Source organism: Microcaecilia unicolor, chromosome 5, assembly GCF_901765095.1.
Source record: "Microcaecilia unicolor chromosome 5, aMicUni1.1, whole genome shotgun sequence".
In the NCBI taxonomy this organism is placed as follows: Eukaryota; Metazoa; Chordata; class Amphibia; order Gymnophiona; family Siphonopidae; genus Microcaecilia; species Microcaecilia unicolor.
In genome coordinates, this window is record NC_044035.1 from 262,801,202 (window position 1) to 262,813,669 (window position 12,468).

At 44.5% G+C, this 12,468-nt stretch overlaps 1 protein-coding gene across 1 annotated transcript in view; it reads right to left on the bottom strand.

Annotated features, from left to right (window-relative positions):
* The window catches only part of SENP7 (SUMO specific peptidase 7), a 231,010-nt gene that overhangs the window by 104,764 nt on the left and 113,778 nt on the right, over positions 1–12,468 (bottom strand). The window contains exon 10 of the mRNA XM_030204142.1: positions 1,915–1,948. Within this exon, the coding sequence (XP_030060002.1) occupies positions 1,915–1,948 (34 nt within the window). The remainder of the gene's footprint in view (positions 1–1,914; positions 1,949–12,468) is intronic.

Genomic DNA, 12,468 nt, shown 5'->3' on the forward strand with positions numbered 1-12,468 from the left:
CTTCTAGTTTGGGTTCTAATTCCAGACGCCATATATCTGGCTGCCTTCCTTGTCTTTCTGAGCATAGCACACCATTCCATTCCAGGCTCACCTTGATCCTGGGCTTGTCCTCCATCTCCAAATGAAATAGAATGACAGCCATCATTTCCTTAACAAAAGAGGGAAAGGAAAGCCTTCCAGGGGGAGCCTTTCTCTTTCCTGTGGAGGGGAAGGGTCGGAGGGGATACCATATGACTCATCCTCCAAAACGTACCGTGGATCCTCCTCCAACTCCCATGAACGCTCCTCATCGGTGTCAGTCAAAAACGCCTCATGGGAGGGCTGAGACCAAGCCTACCTCGATTTAGAGGAACCATGTCCCCGAGAAGGACGTCGAGGAGTCGGTTCCGGCCACAACTTGGCGAAGCTTCCTCCACTGAAATCAAGGGGTACCGGCATGGGTGCCAGTCAACACCAAAGCCACACGTGACTCCAGCGTCAGAGGCCACACCACAGGCTGAGGGCCAAGCGGGGCCACAACGGGAGGCAAGGTGGTTGCAAGCAACCCCAATGCCAATGCAGTCCATTGCACAAAGCTAGCCAGCAGCTCAGGGAACATGATCCAAATGCACTCATCAAGAGCCAACATCGGGAAAGGCTGGTGTGACGGTTCAGAGACAGTCTGCAGAACTACTGGAATCCAGATGGGAGCCCGGTCTTGACTGCTGGAGACTAACACACCAGCACCTCATATCCACGGAGGGAGAGTGGTCCTCCCAGCGCCGCCACTTCTCGGGTCCTGAATACCTCAATGCCCGGAGCTCCATGCACCATGTATTGAGGGGGATCGATGCAGATGCTTCTTGGCCTTCACCTCGAGGTTCCTCAGTGCAGAGGAGGATGACATCAAATCTTTACGCCACCTTGGGGTCAGGTCCAACAGAGGTCAGTCCCGGGGGCCCTTTACAACAGTCGGAATTGAGGCAGGTGGAGACCCACTCAATGCACCACTGCTCCCAGCGTCTACAGGTTTAGCAGCCATATGTACCAGTACTCTCGATGCTGGTGCAACACCCGATGTCGACGCTGACACCGAGGAATCAGATCGGACTCCAAAAATTCTCTCTTGTTGAGCCTCTCTGGCTGTGTCCTTTTCTTCATACGAAGACAGAGAACACAGTAGGGCTACGGTCAGGCCCCAGACACTGGAGACACCAAGAATGGGTATGCTTACCAGAGATGGTTCGACTGCACTGGATACAGCGCTTAAAGCCACTGAGAACTTTCATGGACATGGAAGGAAAAACTGCCAAGGCTAAATCAAACAGCTCAATAGTGCTAAAAAAGGGGCAAAGAACCAGAAAAAAATAAGGGGAGAACCCGACTAAACTCCAGGCCTAAAAGAGGCTTGATGACACAGAAAATAAAAAAAACTTAAAACACAAGCAAAACTCACTAAAATAATAAAGGAAAGAAAAAAAAAAAAAAAAAAAGAGACCTGAAACACGGGGAAAACAAAATGATGCCGAAAACAGCCAAAACGTACCAGACCAAGCTGTGAGGAACAGAGAAAAGGTACGCCTTGTCCTCACCGTGGAAAAAGTAGAACTGCGGTAACTGCGCTCTCGTGGCAGGCGGGAAGGAACGCATGTACACATGAGCAATGGAGCATGTCTCGTGCTCCCTTTGTTACAAGCACCCAGACCGGGCAACGCGGGATCACATTACCCACACGTGAGAATAGATAGGCCTGCTTGTCTTTGGAGAATAACCTGTTTAATCACCAATATATTTCCTCCTTCATATGGGAAAAAGCAGTATATTGTAGTCTTGGATACATTTCAGTAACAGCTTAGTCAATTAAGAGGAAGAACCTCGTGTTCAATCTGAAATAGAGAATTCAGTTAAACAGAAGGGAACACACGAGCATCTTACCTTGGAAGGGGATCTCAATGCGTTCTGTTGTAAACTTAAAGAAAAAAGAAAAAGAAAAATTTGTGTTTTTATCTAGTCACAGGAACTTATTGTTCAGAATACGTTTGAATATCTATACAAGACAAGTGAATACATTCCTCAATACTACACTACTACTTTGCCAGTCTACTCAAGTTCTTTGTGAATTTACAAGTCTTTTTTTTTTTAAACAGCAAGTGGTAATTGGTTTTAGAAGATAATTCCAATTTTATCCCTTTACATAAAAAAAAGCAACAAACAATTTAAAGTACATATGATGGAGTACAGAAGAAAGATTTCCTTGCACATAGTGAGAAGCCCAAATTCTACAGCCTAAGGCTAGATGGTTGAACATTTTGTTTTAGGGTATGGACATGTATGCAGGATAAGATAAAGGAAAGAAAGGGAACGGGATTTGATATACCACCTTTCTGTGGTTTTAATCAAAGCAGTTTACATGATATATACAGGTACTTATTTTGTACCTGCGGCAATAGAGGGTTTAGCGACTCGCCCAGAGTAATAAGGAGCTGCAGTGGGAATTGAATCTAGTTCCTCTGGTTCTCAGGTCACTGAGGAAAAACTGTCCATAAAGCTGTTTTATATTTATTTTGTTCAGAATAATAATTTTCTGTAGTGACTTGACAGAAATCTAAAAAGACAAATCACATGACACAAACTCCACTGAAAATCTAGCTATCTGCTCAGGGCAAGGTCCTGGTGATCGCAACCTTAAATCACAAAGACAGTAATTGCAGATTTAGGACTGCAATCAACAGAGCTTCAGTGTAGAATTTGGCCTAGATTTGTGACTGCAACCTAATTCCTATCCATCTGGAAAATAAATTGCAGCACTGTGTACTAGAGGAAGACCTTGAGCAAGTTATCTTTTACCATTTGCCCAAATGTCAAATAAACTAAATTTTTTTGTCATGCTTTGAATCCTGGTAGTAAAGTTGTGCTGCAGCAATGGAAACTTGAGTTTGCACCTCCTCTCCAACAGGTCTGTCAGGGTTGAAACGTATCACCAATATGACATATTGAGGATCAAAGGGGAAAATATGAATGGCACCTGCCAGCCAAGTAAAGCACTGAAGGGTTCAATTTCAAATGGTATTTCTCATCCTTGGCATTTTGGCTAGGATCAAGTGTAGCTACAAACGTTGGTTTTGCCAACTGTCCCAATAAGGGGATGTTGGGACAGGAAAAAGCATTTACAACAAACAGGTTCAAAATGACTAATGCGGCAAATTTCAAGTAACAACAGTATTTTAACAGTATGACCTCAGATTCTAATACCCAAACCAAACTGTAAAAATTGTGATTGATTCATTATTTCAAAAATGCAACATTTAACTGTGCACAGGGTTTCTTCTCTCACTGACATCTATCTTTCCGGTCCGTATCACTCTACAATAACACTAGGTACCCTGAACTAACATTCCGATTGGTTCACACCCTGTATTTGAGTTTAGCTGGTGACTCACTGACAGACTACTGCATAAAGTGGTTCCCTAACATTTAAACAGCTTTAGTCTTTTCACATACTTTTATATATTGGTTTCTCCAAGAGAGAACATTTCTCAAATTATGTTTCTTCCATTGCATCACTTCAAATATCACTCAATGCTTATAATCAGCCAGTGGTGGCCTAACCTCCTGCATAACTGTAAAAATCTGTCCAGAGGTTACACTTTTGCTAATGGCGTTGAATTGACAGCTTCTATAATCAAGGTGGTTTTCACACAAAATTATGGTTACACATAATTAGAAATATGACGCACCTGCTCCAATTCCAAAATGTCTGCCACAACCTCCAGCTGTAATCTCACAAGACTGCCACTGGAAATCGAGGCAGCCACTTTCAATATGGAGACCGCATAGGCAGGATCATGTAGGAATCGCTCCTGTCCCAAGTCTCAAAAAAAGAGCAAGAACGAGCCATTACCCTACTAGGAGGAAAAGTTAACAACTGACCGTGAGAAACTGGGCAACAGCCTATAAATATCTTATAAACCAAACAGGCCCTCCCCTCCCGGACTGCAGGCGGCTCTCTCTCCCCACACCTTCCGGTTTACCATTTCATTTGCAATAAATCTTCACCCTGCGGTGGCAGCCATATCTATACACTGCCTCAGCCTGCACCGGGCCTTTCCTTCTGACCCATGCTGATCCATGCTGCCCCCCCTTCTGAAAATAGGAAGTTGTGTCAGAAGGGGCCAGGGTGGGTCAGAGGGAAAGGCCCAGTGCAGGCCGATGCAGTGTTCCAGGGCAAAGACTTACTGAAAATAAAAAGGCAAACCAGGAGGGGAGGAAAGAGAGAGTTGCCAGCGGTCCAGGAGGGGAGGGAGAGATGCCGGACCGACCGTGCATGCGGGCTGGCGGGGGAGAGAGTTAATTATCATGATTACATTTTTTAATTGCAAGGTAAAATTATGTCTTACCTGATAATTTTCTTTCCTTTAACCGCAGCAGATGAATCCAGGAACTGGTGGGTTAAGGCCACCTACCAGCAGGTGGAGATACAGATAAACAAACTGAAGGCAGTGATGCCAGACGGCCAGCCCCTTTCTCAGTTAGTATGTCATTCGTAAGCAGTAACCAAGGCAAGAACACGAAACAAACAGCAACAAGAAACCATCCTCACTATTAAAAACAGAGAACCAAACAACAAACTTGAAACAACTTCCACTTGTTCTACAAATCGGACTCCTTTCCATGTTCCCATATCTGTCTGAACGCTGCAAAAAAGGAACCCGTATGGAAAACTATCTACTCCGCGCGGAAAACAAAAACAGTCGGCTGAGCTAGGGAGGGATCCTGGATTCCTGCGGTTAAAGGAAAGAAAATTATCAGGTAAGACATAATTTTACCTTCCTTGTCACCTGCAGCAGATGAATCCAGGAACTGGTGGGATGTACCAAAGCAATCCCTAAGTAGGGTGGGAAGCCGACACTCCCCTCGCCAACACTCCCACCTCAAAACTCGCATCTTCCCGAGCCGACACGTCTAACACTTCACAAAAGTATGACAGGACGCCCAAGCAGCTGCCCTACAAATCTCTTCCAGATGCCTCTGCCCACGAAGCTGCCTGCGCTCGAGTAGAATGGGCCTTCAGGGCCACTAGAGGCAACCGACCGTGTAACACGTACGCTGACCCAATGGCCTCCTTAATCCAGCGAGCAATTTATTTATTTAGAACATTTGTATCCCACATAATCCCACCATGGCAGGCTCTATGTGGCTAACAACATATATGAAAAGTACATCATACTAACTCAAGGTCAAACAGAGAATAAGGAACAGCTGAGGGAGGGGGGAACAACAGGAGATTCAAATGAGGGGCGGCAGGAAGTTAAGCAACAGAGGAGTATGTTCTGTCACAAAGATAAGTCTTAAGGGCTTTCTTGAAAAGATTGTGGTCAGCAGTCTCCTTTAATACTGAAGGTAGAGCATTCCAGTAATGAGGACACACAAAGCAAAAAGAGGAGACGAAAAGAAGTCTGTATCTTAGATTCCTGCAGTTTGGATAGTGGAGACTGAGATAGGTACGAGACGGCTTTTTGGAATTTCTGGAAGGGAGGTCAATCAGGCTGAACATATAAGCTGGTACGTCCCCGTATATGATCTTGTGAGTTAGAGCGCAGATTTTGAATTCGATACGCTCTTTTACCGGGAGCCAGTGGAGCTTCTAAGAGGTTTTGCTGCTTCAAACCAAGATTTACCAAATAGTAATCTCGCCGCTGTGTTTTGCGCCGTCTGCAGTTTCTTTAGGGTGTGTTCTTTGCATCCGGTGTAAATTACTATTACTACTATTTAACATTTCTAAAGCGCTACCAGGGTTACGCAGTGCTGTACAATCTAACAAAGAAGGACAGTCCCTGCTCAAAGGAGCTTACAATCTAAAGTAGTTGAAATGGCTCAAGACTAGACAGTGGAGTAGAGTCCGGAACAGGTCAAACAGAAGGAACTGCTTGATGCGTTTAAGTGACCGCATGGAGAGGAACATTCTTTTCGTAACAGCTGTTACTTGAAGGTCGAGGGACAAGTGGGAATCCAGAATGACACCAAGTAGCTTCAAACTAACTGCGATAGGGATGGAGTAGTCCAGCGCAGTAATCGTGCCCGGGATAGATTTATTAAACTGGGAGGAGAGAACGAGGCATTGGGGTTTTTTCCTTGTTAAGCTTGAACTTGAATGCATTCGCCCAATTGACCATGACGGTAAAACTGTTCTAGATTGCACCTGAGATTTCAGCTAAGGAGAAGATCTGAAGGGAATGTAGATAGTTACATCATCTGCATAGATATAAGGGTTCAGACCATGGTTGCACAGGGCCGTAGCAAGTGGGGTCATCATAATGTTGAATAGGGTTTGTGATAGGGGGGATCCCTGAGGGACTCCACAGTTGGATCTCCAAGGTGGCAAATTGGAAGAATGGACTTTGACCTGATAGGATCGATATGAAGTAAGATGTTTTTCCTAATTGATATTTCTTTCCTAAAGTTGGATAGGAGTGTGACCAGTACTGTTTCGGTACTGTGGTGTGACCGGAATCCGGATTGTGATGCATGGAGAACAGAAAATTTATCCAAATAATCAGTGAGTTGTGAATTGACCACGCTCTCCATGGACTTTACTAGCAACGGGATGGTGGCAACAGGGCGGTAGTTAGTAATAGTGCTAGGTTTGGACTTCGGGTCCTTAGGGATTGGTGTAAGGAGAATACTACCATGATCCAAGGGGAAGTGCCCTTGCTGGAGCATGAAGTTCAGATAGGACGTGAAGTCAGCAATAAAACACTCCGGCGCCGATTGCAGCAGATAATTTGGGCAGCTATCCAGTTTGCAGTGCATTTTTGAAAACTTGTGAATGGCTAGAGAGACCCTCACAGTTGAGACCGTGGCAAAGGTAGTCCAATAGCGGTCAGCAAGGCATTGGCCATGTGGAGGTGCAAGGCCAATGAGGAAGTCATCTACACTAGAGGTGCACAAAGGGAGCGAGTTGCGAAGCATTAGGATTTTTTCCATAAGTAGTTAGCCAACTGAATCGCTGACGGCATGCCATCACAAGGTGAAGTAACCGGGGAAGTGTCAAGGAGAGAATTCAGCTGTCAGTAGAGCTTTCTAGCATCCTTTATAAATGTTTGAATTTGTTTCTGAAAGAAAGATCTTTTGGCATGCTTGATTGCGTATTTGTGGTGAGAATGCTTCCAAGCTGTGAATGATTGGTGACTTTTTGACTTTATCCAAGCTCTTTCCAGCCTTCTAGTTTGTAGCTTTAGTGCTTTCAGGTCTTGATTAAACCAAGCTTTAGATTTGTGGTGGTGGGAGGATTTAAGTTGCAAAGGTGCCAGGTTATCTAAGATGCAATCACATCTGTTATCCCAATGCGTAAGGTAATCAAAGGAGTCAGCATTTGCTTGCCAGTCACACCCATAAATTTGCTTCCAAAATGATCTCTGGTCGACTTCCCCTCTTGTATAGTAAGAGGTAGGTTCAACGGGGAGTGGAAGGTTAGCCTTCCGCCAGTTGATTGTGAAGCTTAATTCGTAATGGTCTGTCCATGGAGCGGCAATCCATTTAGTATTAGCCAAACAGAGGACAGTATCATTGAGGAACTTGTAAGTAAAGAGATCAACGGTGTGGCCTTTTATGTGCGTCGGAGAAGTTCTGAGAGAAGAGGACATTTCTCTGGTAAGTGAACGCTACTTTGCTTGTGCTTTGGGAACTTAAAGATTGGGGTTTAAAGGAGGAATTGTAGGTTAGTGTTAGGCAAACTTAAAAAGCAAATTTCAACAGCTAACAGAAAACAGCTAATCTCCATAGTCTTTTCCACTTAGTTTTAAAAGCCTTGCACCACAGCATTAACAGATAGAATCTAACAGCCACTGCAGGATCTAATTTAGTATTCCCACCCACCCTCCCCAACACCCACCCACCCCTAGGACAACTCCTCATTTATAGTCCGTTATTGTAATTAGGGTAACAAGCAAGGAGTGCTCTTATAGAGTTTTAAATACATTTCATTACTATCTAAGAAGGAAATACTAAATAAATCATACAATACACTATATAAAGTAAAAGACACTTTTATATTAGGCTAATATCCTTAATACTGTAGCAAGTTTTAAAATATTGGAAAACTCAAAAACACTAAGATGGAGTCAGCAGTCCAGCAGCGAGAGGGGTGCTATCCAGTCTTTTGCATTGAGTGTCACATGTATGATTATCTTCCAGTTGGTGAGATGTCATATGTTTGCGCCCGATGCAAAGAGCTCCTAGCTCTTAGAGAACATGTCCGTTCTCTTGAGGCTAGAGTAGCAGACTTGGTGGAGCTGAGGGAGACAGAGAGGTACATAGAGGAGACCTACAGGGATGTTGTAGAGAGGTCCCACCTCCAGTCTAGTAGCCCTTGTGCTACCTTGGAGGAGGGAGGTCTCCTAGAAGGAGAGCATCACCCTGGTGAAGTAGAAAGTACTCCTGTAGCCAGGACCTGCCCACCAGGGGATGTACTATCCTCTCGCACTGAGGATATGTCTCCAAGTGCTGCCCGGGAGGGAAAGGTTAGGACAGCTGTTGTAGTTGGTGATTCGATCATTAGGCATATAGATAGCTGGGTGGCTGGTGGACGTGAGGATCGCCTGGTGACTTGCCTGCCTGGTGCAAAGGTGGCGGACCTCACGCGTCACCTAGATAGGATTTTAGATAGTGCTGGGGAGGAGTCTGCTGTCTTGGTACATGTGGGTACCAATGACATAGGAAAATGTGGGAGAGAGGTTCTGGAAGCCAAATTTAGGCTCTTAGGTAGAAAGCTCAAATCCAGATCCTCTAGGGTAGCATTTTCTGAAATGCTACCTGTTCCACGTGCAGGGCCCAAGAGACAGGCAGAGCTCCAGAGTCTCAATGCGTGGATGAGACGATGGTGCAGGGAGGAGGGTTTTAGATTTGTTAGGAACTGGGATTCTGGGGAAGGGGGAGCCTATTCCGAAAGGATGGGCTCCACCTTAACCAGGGTGGGACCAGGCTGCTGGCATCGGCATTTAAAAAGGAGATAGAGCAGCTTTTAAACTAGAAATGGGGGGAAGGCCGACAGTCGCTCAAAAGCGCATGGTTCGGGAAAAGGTATCTTGCAAAGATACCTCACAAACAGGGAAGATAGGGTTTCTGGATAGTGAGGTTACACAACAGACCGTGGTAGGACAGGTGCCCTTAAATACAACTAAAGATCAGACAAAAGATGTCAAATCAATAGTGTCAGGTACTAAGCATCATGCAAATAAGAACAACAAACATACTCTGAAAGGTCTATATGCAAATGCTAGGAGTCTAAGAAATAAGATGGGAGAGTTGGAATATATTGCACTAAATGAAAAATTGGATATAATAGGCATTACTGAGACCTGGTGGAAGGAGGATAACCAGTGGGACACTGTCATACCGGGGTACAAAGTATATCGTAATGATAGGGTGGACCGGACTGGTGGAGGGGTAGCATTGTATATTAACGAGAGCCTTGACTCAGATAGATTACAAATTCAGCAGGACACAAATCACACCTTTGAATCACTGTGGGTTGAAATTCCATGTATAAAAGGGAAAAAAATGGTGATAGGAGTGTACTACCGTCCGCCTCGCCAGGATGAGCAGGTAGACACAGAAATGATAAAAGAAATCAGAGACGCGAACAAAATGGGCAATGTGATAATAATGGGTGACTTCAATTATCCAAATATAGACTGGGTAAATGTAACATCGGGAAACGCTACAGAGATACAATTCCTTGATGAAATCAAGGACAGCTTTATGGAGCAACTGGTGCAGGAGCCGACGAGAGAAGGAAAAATTCTAGACTTGGTCCTTAGTGGAGCGCATGATCTGGTGAGGGACGTTATGGTACTGGGGCCGCTTGATAACAGTGACCATAATATGATCAGTTTTGACATCGACCTTGAAGTAACTGTACACAGAAAGTCAAATACGTTAGCGTTTAACTTTAAAAAAGGAGACTATGATAAAATGAGAAGAACGGTAAAAAAAAAACTTAGGGGGGCAACTGAGAGAGTAAAAACTGTACAACAGGCGTGGACGCTGTTCAAAAATACCATCCTGGAGGCCCAGGCCATACATATTCCGCAAATTAGAAAAGAAAGACGGAAGTCCAAAAGACACCCGGCCTGGTTGAAAAGTGAGGTGAAGGAAGCTATTAGGGCTAAAAGAAACGCCTTCAGAAAATGGAAGAAGGAACCATCTGAAAATAACAAGAAACAGCATAAGGAGTGTCAAAGCAAATGCAAGGCGCAGATTAAGAAGGCCAAGAGGGAGTATGAAAAAAAGATAGCATTAGAGGCAAAAAAAACATAGTAAAAAATTTTTTCGGTATATTAAAAGCAGGAAGCCGGCAAAAGAATCGGTTGGGCCGCTGGATGACCGAGGGGTAAAAGGGGCGATCAAGGAAGACAAAGACGTAGCGGAGAGACTGAATGAATTCTTTGCTTCGGTCTTCACCGAGGAAGATTTGGGTGGGTTACCGGTGTCGGAAATGGTATTTCAAGCGGACGAGTTGGAGAAACTTACTGACTTCACGGTAAACCTGGAGGACGTAATGGGGCAGTTCGGCAAACTGAAGAGTAGCAAATCTCCTGGACCGGATGGTATTCATCCTAGAGTACTGATAGAACTGAAAAACGAGCTTGCGGAGCTACTGCTAGTGATATGCAACTTATCCTTAAAATCGAGCGTGGTACCAGAAGATTGGAGGGTGGCCAATGTAACGCCCATTTTTTAAAAAGGCTCCAGGGGAGATCCGGGAAATTATAGACCGGTGAGTCTGACGTCGGTGCCTGGGAAAATGGTAGAGGCTATTATTAAAAACAAAATTACAGAGCACATCCAAGGACATGGATTACTGAGACCAAGTCAGCATGGCTTTTGTGTGGGGAAATCTTGCCTGACCAATTTACTTCAATTCTTTGAAGGAGTGAACAAACATGTGGACAAAGGGGAGTCGGATGATATTGTGTATCTGGATTTTCAAAAGGCGTTTGACAAGGTACCTCATGAAAGGCTACATAGGAAATTGGAGGGTCATGGGATAGGAGGAAATGTCCTATTGTGGATTAAAAACTGGTTGAAGGATAGGAAACAGAGAGTGGGGTTAAATGGGCAGTATTCACAATGGAGAAGGGTAGTTAGTGGGGTTCCTCAGGGGTCCGTGCTAGGACCGCTGCTTTTTAATATATTTATAAATGATTTAGAGATGGGAGTAACTAGCGAGGTAATTAAATTTGCTGATGACACAAAGTTATTCAAAGTCGTTAAATCACGACAGGATTGTGAAAAATTACAAGAGGACCTTACGAGACTGGGAGACTGGGCGGCTAAATGGCAGATGATGTTTAATGTGAGCAAGTGCAATGTGATGCATGTGGGAAAAAAGAACCCGAATTATAGCTACGTCATGCAAGGTTCCACGTTAGGAGTTACGGACCAAGAAAGGGATCTGGGTGTCGTCGTCGATAACACACTGAAACCTTCTGCTCAGTGTGCTGCTGCGGCTAAGAAAGCGAATAGAATGTTGGGTATTATTAGGAAAGGTATGGAAAACAGGTGTGAGGATGTTATAATGCCGTTGTATCGCTCCATGGTGCGACCGCACCTTGAGTATTGTGTTCAACTCTGGTCGCCGCATCTCAAGAAAGATATAGTAGAATTGGAAAAGGTGCAGCGAAGGGCGACTAAAATGATAGCGGGGATGGGACGACTTCCCTATGAAGAAAGACTAAGGAGGCTAGGGCTATACAGCTTGGAGAAGAGACAGCTGAGGGGAGACATGATAGAGGTATATAAAATAATGAGTGGAGTGGAACAGGTGGATGTGAAGCTTCTGTTCACGCTTTCCAAAAATACTAGGACTAGGGGGCATGCGATGAAACTACAGTGTAGTAAATTTAAAACAAATCGGAGAAAATTTTTCTTCACCCAACGTGTAATTAAACTCTGGAATTCGTTGCTGGAGAAAGTGGTGAAGGCGGTTAGCTTAGCAGAGTTTAAAAAGGGGTTGGACGGTTTCCTAAAGGACAAGTCCATAAACCGCTACTAAACGGACTTGGAAAAATCCAAAATTCCAGGAATAACATGTAGAGAATGTTTGTACGTTTGGGAAGCTTGCCAGGTGCCCTTGGCCTGGATTGGCCGCTGTCGTGGACAGGATGCTGGGCTCGATGGACCCTTGGTCTTTTCCCAGTATGGCATTACTTATGTACTTATGATGCAGAACTGGATATTGAAGATCTAGTAGTTGGAGGAAACTCAGGCATTGACGTTGTGAGAGAGGTGATTTTCTAAATGAAGGTTCAGGTCTCCAAGGATAAGGATGTTAGAGTAATTGGTGCAGGAGTTAGAAATAAAGTCCATGAAATAGGTCTGACTGTCAGCCCAATTTTTTTTTTTTTGGGGGGGGGTCTATAGAACAGAATACAACACAGACAATCATGAAGGGTTCTGCTGTGGGCCTTGATTGACGCGATCTCAAGA